A 22286-nucleotide genomic window follows, 5' to 3' on the forward strand; every position below is an offset into this window, starting at 1 on the left:
TTGTTAGTGTCTCATGCCTTTCAGAAAAGCAGGGTTTTGATCTGCCTTCTGAAAGACAGGTGGTTTTGCTCCAACCGAATGCTGGTTGGCAAAGCATTCCAAAGCCTGGGGCCCTGGAAAGCAAACCTTCTTTCTCCTTTGGACTTGTATTTGGTTTTAGGAACCTTGACCAGATTTTGGTCGGTGGATCGCAGAATGCGGTTGCAATTGTGCGTTTTGATCTTGTCGCAAAGATATCGAGGAGCCTTCCCATGGATGCACTTATGTGTCAGGCAGAGTGCTTTGAATGCAATTCTGTCTTTCACTGGCAACCAGTGAAGGGATCTCAACGAAGGTGAGATTGATTCCCAAGATTTTTTCCCAGTCACAAGTCTAGCGGCCGTATTCTGTACGACTTGAAGACGAGCGATTTGGTACTTGGGGAGCCCGAGGTAAAGGGCATTTGCATAGTCCAGTCTGGAATTCACGATTGTTCCCACCACGACTGCTATGTCTTCTTTGGGAATAAATGGAATAAGTCTGCGTAGAAGGCGCATCAAATGGTGCGTCCCGCTGACTACTGACCCTATTTGTGCGTCCATTGTCATGAAGGTGTCAAACGTGACTCCTAGACTTTTGACTTTGGAGCTAGGGGAGATGGTCTGACCCAGGATGGGCGAAGGTGTCCAGTTAGTTGTCGGTTGTCTCTTCCGACTGGCATTGAACATAAAGAGTTCTGTTTTAGCGCTATTGAGTTTGAGATAACTCTTAGTCATCCAGTTTTCTATTGAGGAGAGACATTTCTCTAATCTGAGATGATGATCCTTTTTTTGGCAGATGCGAAAGTACAACTGCGTGTCGTCTGCATACGAGTGATAGAGTAGTTCTTGGCTACTGATAATATCAAAGAGAGGACGAAGATAGATATTAAACAGCACCGGTGACAGGGGGGATCCTTGGGGGACCCCACATGGCACCGCGCGTTTTTCTGACGTGAAAGATCCCAGTTTCACTGTTTGTGAACGGTTTCCGAGAAAAGAGGAGAACCATGGTAAGGCATCTTCTGAGACTCCGGCGACTTCTGTTAGTCGTCTCAGTAGCAATTTATGGTCTACTGTGTCAAAGGCTGCGCTTAGGTCCAGCAGAACCAGGAGACACGATTCTCCTTCGTCTGCGGCCTCGAGCGCATCATCCCATATTTTCAGTAAGGCCGTTTCTGTCCCGTGTCCGGGACGGAACCCGGATTGAAATGGATCGAGTAGGTTGTGGGTATCCAGATGCTGTTGCAGCTGATTTACCACCACTTTCTCCATTATCTTGGACAGAGCATTTAGACCTGTTATGGGACGGCGGTGAGTTGGGTCCATAGGATCCAAATTAGGTTTTTTCAAGATCGGCAGGATTGTGCCCTCTTTCAGCAGGGAAGGCACTATGCCTTCCTTAAATGACTGATTTATAAGCTGTGTGATCGGAGGCGCCAGGATGTCGGCACATTCCTTCAGTAGCTTGGTGGGAATGATGTCATTGGGTGCTGTGCTGTTGCGCAGCGCACCAATGAATTTTTTTGTGGTATCAATGGAGATGGGTTCCAAAGTGAACTTAGTTGATTGTAGAGGCGTTCCGTCGGTGTTTTGATTGAAGAGGGGGCTGAGTGGAGTATTGTTTTGCCGAATACTTACCCGAATTTTTTCAATTTTGTTGATGAAGAAATCCGATAGTTCATTGCAGAACTCTTGGGTGTCTGAAGTGGGGACTTCAAGACATCCCGGATTCATGGTCTGGGTGACCATCCTGAAGAGTTCGCGTGGGCGATTCATTGCGCTGTTAATCACCGTGGAAAAGTGAAGTTTCTTGGCTTTGAAAATTTCCTTGTGATATCGTGTAGTTACTGCTTTGTAGAAGTTGAGGCGGTCTTCTGAAGGACTTCTTATCCAGGCGGCTTCCGCCCTTCTGCGCTCTTGCTTCAATAGCGACAGCTGGTTATTGAACCAGCTGGACTTTTTTGCCCGGCTGCGAAATTTGCGCTTTGGTGCTGCTAAGTCGGCTGACTGTAGCAGAGCTGCATTTATGGCATCCAAAGTATCTGAGGCTGCTAGCTGAGGAGGAATAGCCCCAATTCGGTTTCCCAGGGTAGATCTGAAGAGTTCCGAGTGGAGCTTCCTCTGAGATCTAGCCCAGTGTATTGTCACCGGCTTGGGTACTTTCATGACTAGTGGAATTCTGGGAATTATGAAGCTAATTGCATGGTGGTCTGTCCATGGCAAAGGTTCAATACCCAGAATGTTTATTTTCAGATTTTGTCTAAAAATTAGGTCGAGAGTGTGACCTGAAGCATGCGTGGGTCCGCATATAAGTTGCTGAAGACCTAACCCTTCCAGGTGGTCGATGCAGGCATCCGCGATGGGATCCTGTGAGGAGTTGGCCCACAAATTGAAATCCCCGAGCAGCAAAAGATGATTGCTGTTAAGGGAGTAAGTGGATATGAACTCCGTTAATGCTGAAATCAAATGCGATTTGGGCCCAGGGGGCCTATAGCAGAGGAGAATGTGAACGGTCTCCTGAGAGTGAGCTTGAAGTTGAAGCGTAAGAGTTTCCATAAAAGGTAGAGGATTTTGAAGGACCGGTTTAGTGATTGCAATATGAGACTTATGAATCACCGCCAGGCCTCCTCCTCTTTGCCCTATTCTATTTTCCGTTAGGATACGATAATTTGCTGGTACCAGTTCTCCAAGAATGGTGTTGCAATCGTCTGACAGCCAACTTTCTGTAATGAAGAGGCAGTCCAGATCGTTTTGTAGTAAGAAATCATGGATTTCTGATCGGTGTTTAACTGCTGATCTAGTGTTAAGCAACGCACATGATATGTGCTTGAGCTGTGTTGAATGGTTGAAATTTTTGATGATCGATCGTCGATCGATTCTCAAAAGTTGATCTGATTTTAAGGCTTTTTTGGTGACGGCAGGTAATATTGTTGCGAATTGTCTCAGACCCCAAATGGTTTCCGCAGAGTATCGCAATTTAACCATTGTTGCCAGTCACCGTGGGCGGGGGTGCGGGTGATCGGTGAGAGAGGATTCGGAGAATCCTCGCTCTCAGCAGTCCTTGGTCCAGAGGAAGGCAAAAAAAAAAACCCTGGGCAAGCTGGCCAATGTGCTGCGGCAGGGAAAAAAATTTCTTCCTGATCCCTAAAGGCGATCGGCTTCAAGCCCTGGGTCAAAGACTGCTGAACTTAATGAGGGGAAAAAGAGGGGGGGGGGGGATGCTGGGTGTCACTGTTGCTGGGGTGCACCAAGATGGCCGCCAGGCAAAGATACAGGACCCAGGCTGGGGGGGCAACCAGGTTGGTAAGAAAATGATTCCCCCAATCTGGTTGCTTAGCAGGGGGGTGGAGGGGACCTCTGGGGGTGCGGGGGCGATAATCAGAAAGACCCGCACTATTGGTGGCAGGCGCAGGGAGAAAACGGACGGAGCGCCGGTAGGCCGCGGCTGAAGCCGCGGACTTTCCTGAGGCGCGGCGGCCGCGGAAAGTAGCAGGCTGGCGCGGGCGTGTAAAAAAACGCCGAGAAGCGCCGAGAATACACCCAGGTGGGGTGTCTAGGGGCCACCACAATCGTGGGTGGCCGTGCGAGTGGGGATGCCGAGCCCAAGAGGGGAATAGAGAGCCGCAGTGAGGGGTCTGAGTGACGGCTGCCCTGAGAAGGACGGCCGTCAGTGGTTCCCCTGGATGGTAGGCCCTGAGAGGCAGGGTCTTACCTGCGGCGAATGAAGGAGTCCACGAGGAGAGAAGAGAGCTGGATTCCTGGTTCCCAGTAGTTCCTAGTAGCTGTTCCCTGTGCAGGACAGGTAATGGCAGTCTGCCTAGTAGCTGACTGTCAGGTCTGGGTGGGAGCAGGCTCGTAACGGAAGGTCCGAAGCACCCTACTCCACCTCTGACACTGACTGACTGACTGACCTCTGACACTGACTGACTGTACTGACTGTACATTTAAAAAAAATGTTAAAACATATGTAAGGAATGCCAGCAATTTTTTTAACATCATTTTAGGAATAGAAAAATCCTCACATCTTGTCAGTAGAAATCCAACCATAGGTTAAAAGATTCTAAACCTAAGGGCTTTTAGCATGGTATCTCAAAACTGAAAACTAACAAGACTCATGAACATGACCAAATATTTTGGCACAGATAACAGAAAGGATTTAAAAATGATAAACGATTGAACCCCTGCTACCCAAAATATGTTTTCATAGAATATTAGTAATTCCAGGTACGTGTGCAAATGAAAAAATAAACAACATAAAATCCCTTTGGCCCATTTCACGCCACAATCTCTGTGTTCTCTTTGCTTTAAAGGGTAACTCCACTTTCCCACATGGACACAGACAAACACACAGGGATTTCTTCAGAATAAGGTTTTATGCACACTGCAGCTAAAAAAAAAGGTGCTTTTTATAGGCATTTGAGCTTTTACTTCAGCTTGAAGAAGCTTGTGCTTTTTTTGTGATTCTTTCTTTGAGCTTGTTTGCACTTTTTTGAGCTTTTTTTCACAAACCCTCCCTTAATTTTTTCTATTTTTTTGTGTGTTTTCAAGCTTCTTTGAGATTTTTCAAGCTTTCTTACCTTTTTTCAGGCACCTAGGCGTCTTTTCTGCTCGAAAGCTCCTCTCAAAAACGCAAGTTTGGTGGGGGTTTTTTTTTGCCTGTAAATTCCGGAAAAACCCATTGGGGGTTATTTACTAAAGGCAAATCCACTTTGCACTACAAGTGCAAGTGCACTTGGAAGTGAAGTCACTTTAGATCTAAGGGGAAGAGCTGATTTTATCATCCAATCATGTACAAGCAAAAATGCTATTATTTTTTTTCCTTGCATGTCCCCCTCGTATCTACAGCCACTGCACTTTCAAATGCACTTGTAGTGCAAAGTGGATTTGACTTTAGTAAATCAACCCCATAGTGTGCATGGACATATTGACCAACGTGGAGGGGATCTTTCAGGCAGAAACAATGAGAGCCCAAAAGAGCTCAAAAGCCTGTAGGAGCAGCTTCTTTGAGCTTCTTTGAGAAGGTAGGAATCTGCAACAAAGTTTGTTAAAATCCCTGTAATGTACATAGATCACCCAGAGGGGAATGTTTTTTTCTGTAGTTTCGCTTTAATGCGAGCAAATTTACATTCATTGGCATGTTTTTTAAATGGTTTGCATCACATTGTGTTGTGCTTTTTTATGTGTTTTTACAAGCTTTTTTTTTTCACTCATTTCCATTCTTTCCCAGAGTCACACACTGCAGTGCATTGCATTCATACATGCTCATTGCATTGTGAAAAAATGCATGCTGCTGCTCTTTTTTTTTGTACTGAAACACAATGATCTGAACTAAGCTTGTTTATGTGCATTTGGAATGCATTTAAAAAACCCTTAACCCGCTTTACCCCCCTTCCTGACCAGAGCCCTTTTTGCGATTCGGCACTGCGTCCCTTTAACTGACAATTGCGCGGTCGTGCAACGCTGTACCCAAACAAAATTTGTGTTCTTTTTGTCCCGTTCTTTTGTTCTTTTCGTTTTTGCGCTATAAACAAAAGAACAGCGACAATTTTGAAAAAAAATCAATATCTTTTACTTTTTGTATAAAATAAATATCCAATTTTTTCCCCCCAAATTTTTTTCCCCTCAGTTTAGGCAGATATGTATTCTTCTACATATTTTTGGTAAAAAAATAAAAATCACACTAAGCATATATTGATAGGTTTGCCCAAAATGTATAGCGTCTACAAAATAGGGGATAGATTTATGGCATTTTTATTATTATTATTTTTTTTACTAGTAATGGCAGCGATATGCAATTTTTATTGGGACTGTGACATTACGGCGGACACATCGGACACTTTTGACACATTTTTGGGACCATTGACAATTTTACAGCGAACAGTGCTATAAAAATGCACTGATTACTGTAAAAATGTCACTGGCAGGGAAAGGGTTAACACTAGGGGGCGATCAAGGGGTTAACTGCGTTCTGTATTCTAACTGAAGGGGAAATAGGACTGGCTAGGGAAAATTACAGATCGCTGTTCATACATTGTATGGACACACGATCAGTCATTTCTCCCCTGAGAGAACCGAGATCTGTGTGTTTACATACACAGATCCCGGTTCTCGCTGCGTCACGAGCGATCGTGGGTACCCTGCGATCATCGCACCCGTCGGTGCCCTGGGCTCTGGGGGTGAGCAGCGGCTGCGCACGGGCCCGTAGTGGCCACAGGGTGAAGTGGAGTAACATAACGTCATTTCATCCAGCTGTGCCATGCAGCTGCAGTAAAACTGCTGGTCGGCAAGTGGTTAAACAAAATCTCTTAAAATTAAAGGGGTTGTAAAGGTAAAACATTTTTTCCCTAAATGGCTTCCTTTACCTTAGTGCAGTCCTCTTTCACTTACCTCATCCTTCGATTCTGCTTTTAAATGTCCTTATTTCTTCTGAGAAATTCTCACTTCTCAAGGGAGGGGGCGAGCACGACACTCCACTCCAGGGAGAGAGCCTCGCATTTCTGTGTGGAGTTACAGACAGAAGAACAGGAAGTGAGGATTTCTCAGAAGAAATAAGGACATTTAAAAGCAAAATCGAAAGATGAGGTAAGTGAAGGAGAACTACACTAAGGTAAAGGAAGCTATTTAGGGAAACATTTTTTTACCTTTGCAACCCCTTTAAACAAGCTCTCCAACTAAATCTTTACATGTCATAAATAGTGGATAAAATGCAGGCACGCATCAGTGCCATTTTTCTAGTGGCCAAGTTGCTTGCTGAACTACTTCCAACCTTTCACAGGCTCATTCAGTAACCAATGGCATGGCAGGTTTGCAAAGGGCGTTCAACAGATTGCCTTTGGTAATGTGGTATTTACATATTAGACAACCCTAGGTATAGGGGGCCAGATTCACAGAGCAGATACGACGGCGTATCTCCTGATACACCGTCGTATCTGTTGTTCTATCTATGCGACTGATTCATAGAACCAGTTACGCATAGATAGCCAGAAGATCCGACAGGTGTAATTGTTTTACACTGTCGGATCTTAGGATGCAATACCGCGGCCGCCGCTGGGGGGAGTTTGCGTCGTAATACAGCGTCGGGTATGCAAATTAGGAGTTAAGGCGATCCACGAAGATTTTTCCCGTCGTTACGTCGTCGCGAGTGTTAGATTTCCGTTGCAAGATAGGGCACCTTTAACATTGTGTAAAAGTACTCCACCATGTTAAAGTATGCCTGTCTTTCCCGCGTTGCTTTTGATTTTTTTTAAAAAAAAATCTTTTTCCAGGCGCAAGTCTTTTTTTCACACAAAGCACGTCGGGAAATTTGCGACGGGAGCATAATTTAAATGGTACCCGCCCCATTTGAATTGGGCCACCTTGCGCCGGACCTGTTTAGGATACACCGCCGCAAAATTCCAGGTAAGTGCTTTGTGGATCGGGCACTAAATCGGGAAATTTGCGGCGGTGTAACGTAAACGGGTTACGTTACGCTGCGCCGCCGGACTGTGAATCTGGCCCAGGGGTCCCAGGGAACTCTAGAAAAGGTAGACAAGTATATATAGGTGCATAACTGCAGTTGCATTTTTTCTTGTAAAAATTATTCAAGTTAAAGTAGTTGTAAACCCTCACCTTTTAAAAAACAACCCATTCAGTTTTTGTATTTATTCATATATTTTTATTTTGTGTATTTGGTCAATATGTGACTTTAAGAGCCCAGCTTATTATTATATATTATTTTTTTTTTTAGTCTTATTATAAATACGTTTTATTCGTACCACACTTTTCAAGAGCTTAACTCCTGGCAAACATCTAAATAGACAGATGAAGTCATGTCATGCATGCAACGTGTGAATAAACAGTGAAGGAGAAGCAGGAGGAAAATTAAGTCATCACTCTACTCTTTCTGCCTGCTAGCATATTCCTCGTCAGCACATGAACACTGCAGTATGGTTGACTAGGTCGGAGTGCTTCACCTCCCTCTCTTGGTCTGAGCTCTGCATTGCAGGGTATTACAAGAGGCTATTACCAAGATAAATGTACTGGAAGCAGTTGCTTTTACTTGATTTTGTAAAAAACACACGCTTGCATTATTTGAGGTTTCATATCTGCCTGGAGTTTACATGGACAGTTGCATTATGCCATTGAATACAACAGTCAGAAATGGCGTGGTTAGCTGGATCGGTCATGCATAATACAGATGTAAGATTGTAATAATAAGTTGTAGTGGGTTTAGGCAACCAGTCAGAAATGATCATTCACTGCACTGATTAATATTATTATTATTATTATTATTATTATTATTATTATTATTATACATGTATATGCAGGGCTTTTTTTCAGGGGGAACTTGGGGGAACTCAGTTCCACCACCTCTGGCTCAGACGCTTTGGTGCCTGCTCACCACAATCACTTGTAAACACAGAAGTCTGGTTTCTGTGTTTACAGCACTGTGTGTAACCCCCTGAACTCTGCACTCTGTATGTAATGCAATCCTGGTATTTAATGCCCCTTTAAGACCCTTCTACTGTTTGTGAAATTTGAACGGGGTCGTGGTTGAGTTCCTGCACCTATTTTCTGAGAAAAAAAGCTCTGTGTATATGTATAGTGCCAACAGTTTGACGCTTTACAAAACAAAGGCAGACTGTTAGGCCCCGTACACACGACCGAGTTTCTCGGCAGAATTCAGCCAGAAACTCGATCGGAGCTGAATTCTGCCGAGAAACCCGGCGTGTGTACACTTTCGGCCGAGGAAGCCGACGAGTTCCTCGTCAAGCCAAATAGAGAACATGTTCTCTATTTCCTCATTGTTCTATGAGGAAAGTTGGCTCGTCGAGATCCTCGGCGGCTTCACACAGAACTCGACAAGCAAAACGATGAGTTTTGCCCGTCTAGTTCCTCGGACGTGTGTACGGGGCCTCACAATACGAAAGGAATCATCGTTAGAGCTTACAATCTAAAAGATTGCACTAACCTCCTATTACCATGCATGCATTTTGATATATTTAATGCCATTTTCTTAACAAAAAAATAAAGTTTGGTTTGTAATATATATAGAGTAGGTGTTTTTGGTAGAAGCTGGAGTGTTAAACTCCCTGACAGCTTCATATATCTCTCCGTGAATCTGTTGATGAGATTCCTTTGAGTTCCCAGGTCTGCACACCTGCTGTGTCTGTTAGGAGAAGTTGCCAATGTCTTAGCTAGAGATTTCATCTATTTTATATTTTGCGGAGTGCAACAGAAGAGGTGCCGGAACTTACAAAGCTATGTAAGAACACCCAAAACTTCCCGGTGAACGTGAACAGAGTTAGACATTTACTGACATATAATATTTGAGGAGTACTCAGAAAACCAGGCTTTACCTATAGCTAAAAGATCACATTTACATAGCTCCCAACTGTCCCTGATTTCGAGGGACTGTCCCTGATTTGGAGCAATGTCCCTCTGTCCCTTATTCCTCCTCATTTGTCCCTCATTTTGGTCTGATCTATATAGATGTATATAAAATTTACTTTTTATCTAACAAAAAGTGTTTTCCAGCACATCCAATTTCTAAATTGCTGCATCTGTAAGTTCCAAAAGCCAATATAATGGAATAGTAGTGGTAAAAAAAGCACTTGTGGGTTTAACCAAACTTTTTTTTTTTTGTACAATTCTCCTTTAAGGGGGCGTGGCAAGGGGTGTGTCCTATGGCTGCATACTTTTGCTGATAGGTGTCCCTCATTACCATCTCAGAAAGTTGAGAGGTATGCATTTGAGTTTATTGACCCTTGGAAACTCTAGCTAGCTGACCAACTCCATAAATTTAGTGATTTGAGCAGCTCCTGATTTGATAGTAGAAAGTTGCTGAAATCAGCAATTCCAGGCAATAAATAGAAGTACGGGTAACATGCCATTTAGGAGCCGACACCTTGAAAAAAAAGTCTGTGCCACTCCTTTTACTATATCACACTGAATGACAAAACCATTTTAGAGTGCAGACAGTTTTTTCTTTCCTGGTTTACATCAGCTCTGTTACCATAAAGTAAGTTTCTGTCACAGAAACATCTCTAACTGCTAAAAATTACACTTATATGCCTGTTTTAGATACAACCAGAACCTAGCGGAGTTTCAGCCTGAGGTATTGTTAGGAACCCCTTAGCAAGCTTTAGACTAAAAAAAATCAATATTTCATTGCAAAATAAGTATAAAGAATACCCAAGGAGGAAAGATGGTTCTTATAATAAGAGTCTTTCTGTAACTTTATTATCACTTAGACAAGCTGTAAATACTAGACATGTACACACTGAAATATTTCATTTCGGAATTTCATTTTTGTCTGAAAAATAAATTGATTTAGTTACTCCTGAAATTCGGTTTTATTTATTTTGTTTCGTTAAAAAATGCATTCGTCCGAAAATCTGAATTAATTAAGGTCGAATCTGTCATTGAACGCTTATGGTGTCTGTCGAATGTTCTAAGAAGATTCGACGGAGCATCTAAAATATTTTACGCCGCAATCGCACATTTCCGGTCGAATGTTCCGCCTACAAGCTACAAGAATTCTAATGTTGTATGACTCTAGTAATAATTATATTTATAAATTATTATTACTAGTCAACCAAAATTCGAATTCTTCTATAGCCTATGGGCCGAGCATTTGACCAGAAATGTACAATTGCCGCGTCGTACAGTTTAGCTGCTTGTCGAATCTTCTTAGAACTTTCGACAGACACCATAAGCCTTCAATGACAGATTCAACATTTGTATGTTTTTCGATGCTTCGTCGAATCTTCGTTGTTCATGTCGAATGGTCTACCACAACGCTGTATCTATAATGTCGAATCTTTTCTCTCTATGTAGAATCTTTCCTCTCTATGTAGAATAATTTTGGACTAATAGAGTCAAACCACAGGTTTGATGGACACAGATTTTTTATTGTCAGCGACATGTCGAATCTCCTATCTATACTGAACTGTTGTAGCAACGAAAACGAAAATAAAGCATTTTTTTATGTCGGATCTTTCTGATTTCGGATTCTGCACGTTTGTTTTTGTTTGTTAAAACAATAATGAAAATAACTGAAATTCGGACAAAAATGCATTCGGTGGAAAACTAATGCACATGTCTAGTACATACATATCTAGAAGCAGGTGGCTTTGACTTTGGTACATTTTTATGAATCCCAAGGAACCCAGTGTTTATTCGCGCCGTCACGTTTTTTGCTCCAAGGATGTATTTTCCTAATACTAAATTGTTATTTCTTGTATTGCAGGTGTCATCAAAACAGCGTTGCCCAAAATGGACCGAGAAAACAAAGAGCAGTATCAAGTGGTGATCCAGGCCAAAGACATGGGGGGACAAATGGGAGGCTTGTTTGGGTGGACGACTGTAAATATCACCTTGTCAGATGTCAACGACAACCCTCCACATTTCCCCCAGCGTAAGAACCGTTCATTGCTTATTTTCTTGTGAAATGTTTCAGATTACATCAAAATAAAATCGAAAGGCAGGGGAAACCGTTTCTTCCCCTTTCCGAACCCACAGGGATGAAAAACCGCATTAAACATTGCTTTTTAGAGCATTTTGATTTATTTTGCTGGCAGATTTTCCAGCCTTCCAGCTTTACCGGGATATTTCCAATTTCGTATATTCTTTATATCAATATAATGGATATGTCTTTGTTTGGTGTTGCGCAGAGTTTGTTCATGAGCTCCTAACACTTATTCCTTGGAGAAACTATTTCTGATTCCCTTAACCATGAAATGTAATCATGTCTGAAATGAATATATCTTTACGCATTTTCTTTGCCATGCATTTCAAATCTCGAAAGCCTTAACTTGTTTTATGCTTGGAGTTCATCACAGTGCAGCATCTGTCTTTAACTCCCACTGTTGTTTGTCAGACAGCCGTACTATAAACAAAACTTGGGAAAGAAAAAAGCCGGACATGACCGCTGTAATTGCATTATGGAATAAAAATGGAGTCAATATTTCAAATGTCCTCTGCACAGCCCTAGGCTGTCCATTACCTCGGTAGTGTTTACTAAAAAGCATAAAAGATCATTTTTCAGTGTAACCCAATCAGATGTTTGGGATTATCGGTAAGGAAATATTTGCTATCCAGAAATAGGCCATGCTGTTGCACTTGCTGTACAATGTCTTTACATGTACTGTAATAACTGTTACAGAATGATTTACAGAATTTTTCTACTGATACGAGTGTAATGCCGCGTACGGAATTTCCGATGGCCCAAAATCCGATGGAATTTTTGTCAGAATTCTGTTTAAACTGTCTTGCATACACACTGTCAGACCAAATTCTGACCGTCCAAAACGCGGTGTTGTAAAACACTACGACGAGCCGAGAAAAATGAAGTTCAATGCTTCCGAGCATGCGTCGACTTCATTCTGAGCATGCGTGGTTTTTTTCTCCATTGGAGTTGCACACAGACCATAGGAATTTCCTATTGATTTTTTTTTTCCATCGGAAAAAAATAAAACATGTTCTATTTCTAAACACCGACGGAAAAAAGTCAGATGACTTTTTTCATCGGAAATTCTGATCATGTGTACGCGGCATATCACTTCAAAATCTATTGATTTGTATGATGCCAGAAGTGTATTTTTTTGGGGAAAAGCATGTACAGATTGCATTATTCATTCTATAGTAACTGATCAGCAGTAATTTGGCATTGTGGTTGCTGCATATAAATGTTGCAAGGAAAAAATCTGATTGGTTACTACCAACAGCTGCACTACTTTACCACATGAATATGTTGTTCTGTTCAGATGTGTTTAAAATATATCAAAAGCCAAACCGTATTTTTTTTTTTTATGTCTTGAATGGGGAAACGTACAACAGTCAGCTCATTGTCCTTTTTGAAGTAAAGGACTCCTTCCACTTCCTGCAATGTTACTACAATAGGAAGTACAAGGAAATTTCTCCAAACTAAGGGGGAATCCCCTCTTAAGCCTAGTGGGCTGATCGAAAAAAAACTGATAGCCCTGTTTTCAGCTGCTTTACTAGCGATCCGACGTTAGTACAGAGCTTTCCCCCGTTAAGCTGCTCTGTTCTGACCGGGGGGATGCGCCCCCGCCAGAACACTCCAGTCATTGCTCTCAGCCATGCCTCCGCTGACATCCGACGCTCCATAGAGATGCATGGAGCGGCCGTTCAGGTCCGCCGTCAAAACTGACAGGTGAACCTGAACGGTCCGTTCGTGTGAAAAGGGCCTAACACATAAAAAAGACTGATATATACTTTATTTTAGGCAGCTTGACTTCACACTAATAAAAGATAAAGGTTCAGCTAGGCTTTAAGATAAAGCTAGATGCACACTAGTAGATTTTAAAAATAACATTCTTATGAATTTCAAACATTTTATAATTCTTTGTACATCTGATGGCTGGATGAATGTCATTCAAAAGTACTTTAAAATTGCATTTGGTTTACCATTTGATTTTGTAATAAATGTAATTTCCCAAACAAAATTTTCATACAGTGTTAGAAATTTGATTGAGAAAAATTCCCCTTCAAACTTTCTTGACAAAAACAAACATTAATTTGATCCCAGTAACGAATAGAATATCAAACAAGCCTTCTTAAAACTAAATATCTGGAATTCAATTTTACTAATGTATGGTCAGCCTAAAGTGTTACTAAACCTAGAACCTGCATTTACTATATCTGGTCTCCCACAGTACACAGAACATGGAAATGCAATAGTTTTAGTAAATATAAGCTAAAAAATACCTTTTTTCTTCAGCGGTTAGAGCAGTCTTGTGACTTCTAACAGTGTCTGGTTAAGCATGGTAGGAGGGATTTTCATTCTACTCTGACTGTCCTATGAGGCTGCATGACCCCTGACCCTCTTTCTGGACAGTGCTGATTGGCTCAGTGCCCTCACATGCACTCTTTCAAGAAAAAAACAACTCTCTAGCAATACACACCAAACTGAGCATGTGCAGCTTGTCCCCTAGTCTCTGTTCCATCAGGAGCTGGTTTGGGGACCGTGGAAGAAGGGGAGGAACAGAGAAGACAGGATCAAACATCCTTTGTACACAATGCAGAGGATTAATGTCTTACGTTCCACAGTGAGTTTAACAAGCATGCTTTACTGCGTATACAGACTGATTTTACTGTTGTGTGTTTAGTAGTACTTTAAGTCAATATTCACTAGGGCACGTGAAGATCGTCTGTATCTTTAGTAAACGATCTCCAGCTTGTACATTGAATTATTATATCAATCCTCCCTCATTTTCTCTTTATGTTCTCTGATTACTCTAATGCCGCGTACACACAATAGGGCTTTTGCTCGGCCAAATCTCATCAAAATTCTCAGAGAAAAATAGAACATGTTCTATATCTAAACTCTGATGGAATTCATCGGAATTTCCGATGAAAAAACTCAGATGGGGCTACACACGATCGGAATATCCGATAGAAAAAGTCAGTCAGACTTTTTCCATCGGAAATTCCGATCGTGTGTACAAGGCATTAGATTAAAATGTAGCCAAGAACAGGGAACATGACCTCAAACTAGCAGGAGGAAAGTTCAAAACTAATCTTAGAGAGTATTATTTTACTGAAAGGGTAGTTGATGTTTGGAACAGACTTTCAGCAGGGGTAGTGACTGGGTCAGTCAACAGTAAGTGGATTCAAACTTGCTCAGGACAAATTTAGAACAAAAAAAGAAAAAATACAAAAACATGTATAAGTTAAAAAATGAAAACAAAAAGGTCAGACTCGATGGACCACTTGGCCTTTTTTCTGCTGTTACCTTTCTATGTTTCTATGAAAATAATACTAATAATACATTTAAGTCTATTGCCTTTTGTCAGAATGTGATTGTGGAATACATGATTCAAGGAAGAAATTTAGAAGTTGGAGCTAACTTTATAAAAAGTTTTCCATTAAATCCTTATTTACATGCCGCCTTTGCTATCATCTGGTACAGGAGGGATGTTTCTTAGGCCCCCGTACACACGACCGAGTTTCTCGGCAGAATTTAGCCAGAAACTCGATCAGAGCCATATTCTGCCGAGAAACCCGGTCGTGTGTACACTTTTGGCCGAGGAAACCGACGAGGAACTCGTCGAGCCAAATAGAGAACATGTTCTCTATTTCCTCATTAGTCAATGAGGAAACTTGGCTCGCCGAGATCCTCGGTGGCTTCACAAGGAACTCGATGAGCAAAACAATGTGTTATGCCCGTCGAGTTTCTCGGACTTGTGTACGGGGCCTTATACTCACAGACTATACTAGGTTACTGCTGTACAGTGATAGCTTAGGTAGCATTCCCTATGCACTTTGTTACATCATTAAATTCAACTTTCAAAAGTGTTCTGCCTATTTATTACTGAAGGTATGTGAAGCTACAGAAAAGAAACATTGATATGGTAAAAAATATAAATAAAAGTCAAATTGCAACCTAATTCCCTGTCTGTTTCAAGTGGTATACTCACCATTAAACTGCTCCCGCTTTAATCTGTTTTCAATATTTTTGTTACAAGTCTGTCTTGATACTTTCTAAAGCTTTGTGAAAGAACCGTTAAAAACACTTTTTAAAAGCGTCTATGTTTTAAATCTCCAGGTACCTATCAATTCAGGGCCCGGGAGTCTTCCCCTGTGGGTTCTGCAATTGGCAGAATCAAAGCTAATGATGCAGATGAAGGTGTGAATGCAGAGACGGAATACAAAATCAGTGATGGAGATGAACACGACATGTTTCAAATCACCACAGACAAGGAGACCCAGGAAGGAGTCATTATTGTCAAAAAGGTAATTTGGGATGGGAAAAATTGGTGCTAGAGAACTGTTTTCACCTGAAATACTCTTAAAGAAAAATGTTTGTATTGTTATTCCTAATTCCTAATTTTATAGAAAATTAAAGTACCCATAATAAACCCATAATAAAGGTTTGCAGATATTGAGGTTGATTTACTAAAAGCAAATATACTGTGCACTGCAAGTGCACTTTAACCACTTCCCATCCAGCCTATAGTCAATTGAAGGCTGGGCGGGCCTCTCATCGATCCTGATAAATGTCATATGATCGCTCACGCCGAGGCTTCGGCACGATCTGTAACCAGCGTGGACACAGCCGGTGACTGATTACTGTATCGGCTCGCTGCCAGTACGTCTCGATTGAAGTCTCGATTGAAATTTCTAAAGGAAAAAAACTAATTTAAACTACTACTCACGGCTATAATGAATTGTCGCGTCCCGGCAATACAGATAAAAGTCAATGAAAAAAACGACATGGGTTCCATTACCAGGCCATTTGGGTCTGGTATGTATATTAAGGGGAACTTCGAACCAAAAAAAATGCGTGGGGGTCCCCCCAAATTCCATTACCACGCCCTTCAGGTATGGTGTGGATTTTAAGGGGAACCCCGCGCCCTGCGAAAATAACATAACATGGCGTGAGGTTCTCCCCAAAAATCCATACCAGATCCTTATCTGAGCACACAACCTGGCAGGCCGCAGGAAAAAAGGGGGGACAAGAGAGCACCCCCTCCTTTGAACTGTACCAGGCCACATGCTCTCATCATGGGGAGGATGTCCCCATGTTGATGGGGACAAGGGCCTCATCCCCACAACCCTTTCCCAGTGGTTGTGGGGGTCTGCGGGTGGGGGGCTTATCGGAATTTGGAAGCCCTCTTTAACAAAGGGGACCCCCATATGCCAGCCCCCCATGTGAATTGGTAATGGGGTACATTGTACCCCTACCATTTCACCCAAAAAAGTGACAAAAAAGGGGAAAAAATGCACACACAGCTTGGGACAAGTCCTTTAATAAAAAATAAAAAAAATCCAGCGTTGTAATCCTTCTACGACCCGCCAAAAACGATACAGGCTCCATAGGAGGTGCCCGGATGAATGACGCGCCACCTATCTGACAACTCTTAAATAACTGAGGGCGGGGGCCACCCATGATGTAGGGCGGGGTCACCCGTGACACCACGGGGAAACCGCCAGAAACCCCCATTGCGTAAGAAGGGGTGGGGTCATCCATCCACGTCACAGGTGGCCCCGCCCTCGGTTATTTAAGAGCTGTCAGATGGGTCGCGCGTCACTTGGCCCGGCACCTCCTATGGAGGCTGTATAGTTCGTAGCGGCGAGTCATAGAAGGATTACAGCGCAGGGATTTTTTAAGGACTTATCCTTAGCTTTGTGTGTGTTTTTTTTACCTTTTTTGTAACTTTTTTGGGTGAAATGGTAGGGGTACAATGTACCCTGTTACCAATTCACATGGGGGGGCCGGAATCTGGGGGTCCCCTTTGTTAAAGGGGGCTTCCAGATTCCCATAAGTCCCCCCACCCGCAGACCCCCACAACCACCAGGCAAGGGTTGTGGGGATGAGGCCCTTGTCCCCATCAACATGGGGACATCCTCTTCATGTTGAGGGCATGTGGCCTGGTACGGTTCAGGAGGGGGCACTCGCTTGTCCCCCCTCTTTTCCTGCAGCCTGCCAGGTTGCATGCTCGAATAAGGGTCTTGTATGGATTTTTGGGGGGAACCCCACGCCATTTTATTTTTTATTTTAGCGCGAGGTTCCCCTTAATATCCATACCAAAACTGAAGGGCCTGGTAATGAAATTTGAGGGAACCCCCACGCAATTTTTTTTCGGTTCGGGGTTCCCCCGTAATATTCATACCAGACCCAAAGGGCCTGGTAATGGACTGGGGGGAGACCCATGTTGTTTTTTTCAATGACTTTTATCTGTATTGCCGGGACCCGACAATTCATTATAGCCGTGAGTAGTTTTAAATTACTTTTTTTCCTTTAGAAATGTCATTTTGTGCAGGGACTTTTCTAAGCATGGGAAACATGCACTACTTTACAGGCATACTATAGACACCCCCCCCCCCCCAGGTATGACATTTAAAGAAATATTTCACTTTTATTGTTTCACTTTAAGCATTATTAAAATCACTGCTCCCGAAAAAACGTTAGTTTTTAAAACTTTTTTTACATTGATACATTGATACACAGGAAACAGGTCCCCAAATACTTTTTGTGACAATAATAACTTGCATATTAACCTTTAAAATTAGCACTTTTGATTCCTCCCATAGAGGTGTTCCACGGCTTTCGAATTTGCCGCCAACACCCCAAATTGTTTGCTATTCAGCGAACGGGCGAACAGCCAATGTTGAAGTCAAACTCATGTTCGACCCAAACATAAAGCTCATCCCTAATACTGGTGGACGTCATATGACATCTTAATTGAAGGCTGGGGGGGGGGGCTCTCATCGATCCTGGTGGGCGTCATATGATCGCGCATGCCGGAGCTTTGGCGCGATCTGTCATCGGCTGCGTCCACTGGACACAGCCGGTGACTGATTACTGTATCGGCCCACTGACAGTACAATGTGACAGCTGTAACTAATCACAGCAGGTAACATGACACTTGTAAACAATGAATGGCTTCCTTTCAAGCCATCTGTTGTGTACAATTGTGTTGCTAGCTGTGGTTGCTCACAGTGATCACATGGTACAGGCTTGGCCAATCACAGCCCACCTGTGCCATGTGATCAGCTGTGGCCAATCACAAACTAAATTAATCAATTTCATTCAGTAAAATGTTTGCTTATAGCAATGAAATTCTTTGACATATATTCAAACATACTGTGTAAAAAAAAAAAATACTGACCACTTCCCCAGAGTATTACAATGTTACTATGGCAACATTATATTGCTCTGGTCAAAGTGTGTTAAAATAAATCGTAAAAAAAAAAAAAAGAATATATAATAAAAAATAAAAGAATATTAATTTTTTTTTTCTGTACTATCACTAGTTAGTTTCGCTGATCACCGCCACGCCAGTTAATGACACTGTACTGCACTGGTGACAGTATGTAAAAAAACTAATTAATTTATTAATTTTCCAAAAAAGTATGACAAAAAAATAAAATCTTCAAAAAACTCGCTATACTTCTTACTAAATACATTGGACCGTCTACATTCCAAAAAAAAGGTAATTTGGGGGATATCTGTCCTGACATTTTTGGGCTATAAGAAATAAGATCAGTACATCAGGATTGATTAATTTTCAGATATATACTAGACTCTATAACTTTCCTACAAACGAAATGATATACACTGATTTGGGTGTAGTAGAATACATTTTGGCCGAAATTCATTTATTTAATTGCAAAATGTTATGATTTTTCCAAACTTTTCTGTGTTTTTTAGCTTACTTTGCATAAAATAAAAACCAGTGTTGATTAAATACCACTCAAAGAAAGCTCTAGTTGTGTGAAAAAAAATTTTTTTTCGGGTACAGTGTTGTATGGTGGCGCAATTGTCATTCTAAAGGCCCGTACACACGATCTGATATTTCGACAACAATTGTCCGACGGACGTGTTTTGTCGGATAATCCGACTGCATGTATGCTCCATCGGACAATTGTTGTCGGAATTTCCAACAACAAATGTTGGCTGTGCAAGCTCTCAAATTGTCCGACAACAAATGTGTTATGTCAGATCATCTGAACGTGTGTAAACAAATCCGGGGCACTAAAATCCAAAGTACAAATGCGCATGCCCCAAACCACTGCTAACCATAAGACAACATTTGCAGAAGCTGCCCAAGGGTGGCGCTAAAGAGATGAAAAACCATGTAATACGTCTAGTACGTCACTACGTTCGTGTTTGTTGGCTGAAAATGTTCTGCCGTGTGTATGCATACCAAGTTCGTGGACAATGCCCTTTGGACAAAAATCCACGGATTTGTCTGATGGAAGTCAGATTGTGTGTACGAGGCTAGTGTGACAGCAACTGAAAGCTGAAAATTGGCCTGGGCAGGAAGGGGGTAAAAGTGCCCAGTATTGAAGTGGTTAAGTTAATTGTCTCTAAATCTGAGGGGAAGATCTGAAATATGGGGAAGCTCTGCTGGTTTCTATCATCCAATCACGTACAAACAAAAATGCTGTTGAAAAGTGAAGTTTTACCTCATTTACTAAGGTCTGGAGAAAGTGCACTTGCAGTGAACAGAATATTTGTCTTTCGTAAATTGTTTCCATTTATCAACAATTGGTATGTATGTACCCATTTGTATTATTATGTCTATTTTTTTTAGTTGCTTAGTGATGTTCTTAGCAGTTTGTATTTCTTTCTTCATAAAGGACAATGAGTTTTTTCCATTGTCAAACCATCCTGTGCCTTATGCAATATTATGTACTGGACGCCATGCGCCCATACATCGTCCTGTACACTCTAGTAGTCTGTTTCTCATTAGACAGGCCTCCTAGACCCTCCACCCAACTGGAGATTGACAGAGACATATGTAAAGCCGCGTATACGCGACTGTTTTTCATGACGTGAAAAATTATATTTTTTTTAATGGTCATTAAAAACGATCATGTGTAGGCTCCAGAGCATTTTTCAATGTCGTGAAAAAAGGCCATTAAAAATTTAGAACATGCTCTATTTTTTCACGTCATTTTTCACGTTGTCGTTTTTTTACGTCTTGAAAAACTGTTGTGTGTAGGTTTTAACAACGTGAAAAAAACATGCATGCTCAGAAGCAATTTATGAGACGGGAGCGCTCATGCTGGTAAAACTAGCATTCGTAATGGAGATAGCACATTCGTCACGCTGTAACGGACTGAAAAGCACGGAGACTGAAAAGCGTGAATCGTCTCTCACACAAACTTTTCCTAACACAAAATCAGCAAAAGCAGCCCCAAGGATGGCGCCATCTAAATGGAACTTCCCCTTTATAGTGCCGTCGTACGTGTTGTACACACCGCTCTTTGCTCTTAGATCGTGTGTATGCAAGGCAGGCTTGACAAGAATCACGTCGAAAAAAAAACTTTTTTTTCTAGACCATTAAAAATGGTCGTGTGTAAGCGGCATTATTGTCATTTTGGGCTCTGCAGACAGACCTTCTAGCCCTCTTCTACCTGGAGCTTGACAGCAGCTCCTGAGATGTGTTGGCTCTGCCCATAGCCCTCAAAGCTCGAGGCAAGAAGAGCAGATGGAGTGGTCACATGACTATGCAGGAAAAGAAGTAAAATATATATATTTTTTTACATCCTTACCTGAATATCATGCTTAAAGCGTAACTTCACTTTCGTGGGGGGGAAAAAATAGCAAAAATAAAGAAAAAATAATATAGCGTATACAATTGCGACACAAGTCATATCGTAATTGAATGGTATTAAAAATAACCTTTCCTTTTCAATATTCAGCCGCTGTAATTTTCTGAAAATGCAATGCAATATGGCTACCTGGAGTTCTGTGTAATCAAAATGTGTACAGAACGCCCCCCAGAAACATCATTTCCTGCTTGTGTGATTGGCTCACCGATTTTCCCAGAAGTCTGATTTCATCCCCTGGAACAAAAATGTCATTGTTTGTGAGATACTCCCAATAGGAACATGTCTAAAGGGATGCAGGCCCAGCATATTTCCTCATTAGTCTTGTGCAGGTACACATTAGACATGTGCAGACTGAAATATTTTGTTTCGGAATTTTGTTTTCGTCCGAAAAATTAATTTATTTTGTAACTCCCGAAATTTTATTTATTTATTTTGTTTCGTTAAAAAATGCATTAGTCTGAAAATCCGAATTAATTAAGGTGGAATCTGTCATTGAAGGCTTAGGCCCCGTACACACGACCAGTTTCCTCGGCAGAATTCAGCTTCCGACCGAGTTTCTGGCTGAATTCTGCCGAGGAAACTGGTCGTGTGTACACTTTCGGCCGAGGAAGCCGACGAGGAGCTCGACGAGGAAATAGAGAACATGTTCTCTATTTCCTCGTTGTTCTATGGGAGCTCTCGGCCCGCCGAGCTCCTCGGCGGCTTCAGGGCTGAACTGGCCGAGGAACTCGATGTGTTTGGCACGTCGAGTTCCTCGGCCGTGTGTACGGGGCCTTATGGTGTCTGTTGAATGTTCTAAGAAGATTAGATGGAGCAGCTAAACTGTACAACGCCACAATCGTACATTTCCGGTCGAATGTTCCGCCTACAAGCTATAGAAGAATTCTAATGTTTTATGACACTAGTAATAATTATATTTATACATTTTTATTACTAGTCAACCAAAATTCAAATTCTTCTATAGCCCATGGGCCGAGAATTTGACCGGAAATGTACAATTGCGGCGTCTTACAGATTAGCGGCTTGTCGAATCTTCTTAGAATTTTCAACAGACACCATAAGCCTTCAATGACAGATTCAGCTTTTGTATGTTTTTCGCTGCGTCGTGGAATCTTCGTCGTTCATGTCGAATGGTCTACCAAAAAACTGTCTCTATAATGTCGAATCTTTCCTCTCTGTGTAGAATAATCTTGGACT

The 22286-nt window shown here is 41.9% G+C and overlaps 1 protein-coding gene across 2 annotated transcripts in view; it reads left to right on the forward strand.

Moving 5' to 3' along the window:
- LOC120940617 (cadherin-6-like) overlaps positions 1–22286 on the forward strand; it is a 516101-nt gene that overhangs the window by 367666 nt on the left and 126149 nt on the right. For both annotated transcript variants that reach the window (XM_040353572.1, XM_040353571.1), the window contains 2 exons: positions 11251–11418; positions 15571–15758. In XM_040353572.1, the coding sequence (XP_040209506.1) occupies positions 11251–11418; positions 15571–15758 (356 nt within the window). The remainder of the gene's footprint in view (positions 1–11250; positions 11419–15570; positions 15759–22286) is intronic.

The sequence above is a fragment of the Rana temporaria genome, chromosome 5 (genome assembly GCF_905171775.1).
Source record: "Rana temporaria chromosome 5, aRanTem1.1, whole genome shotgun sequence".
NCBI lineage: Eukaryota > Metazoa > Chordata > Amphibia > Anura > Ranidae > Rana > Rana temporaria.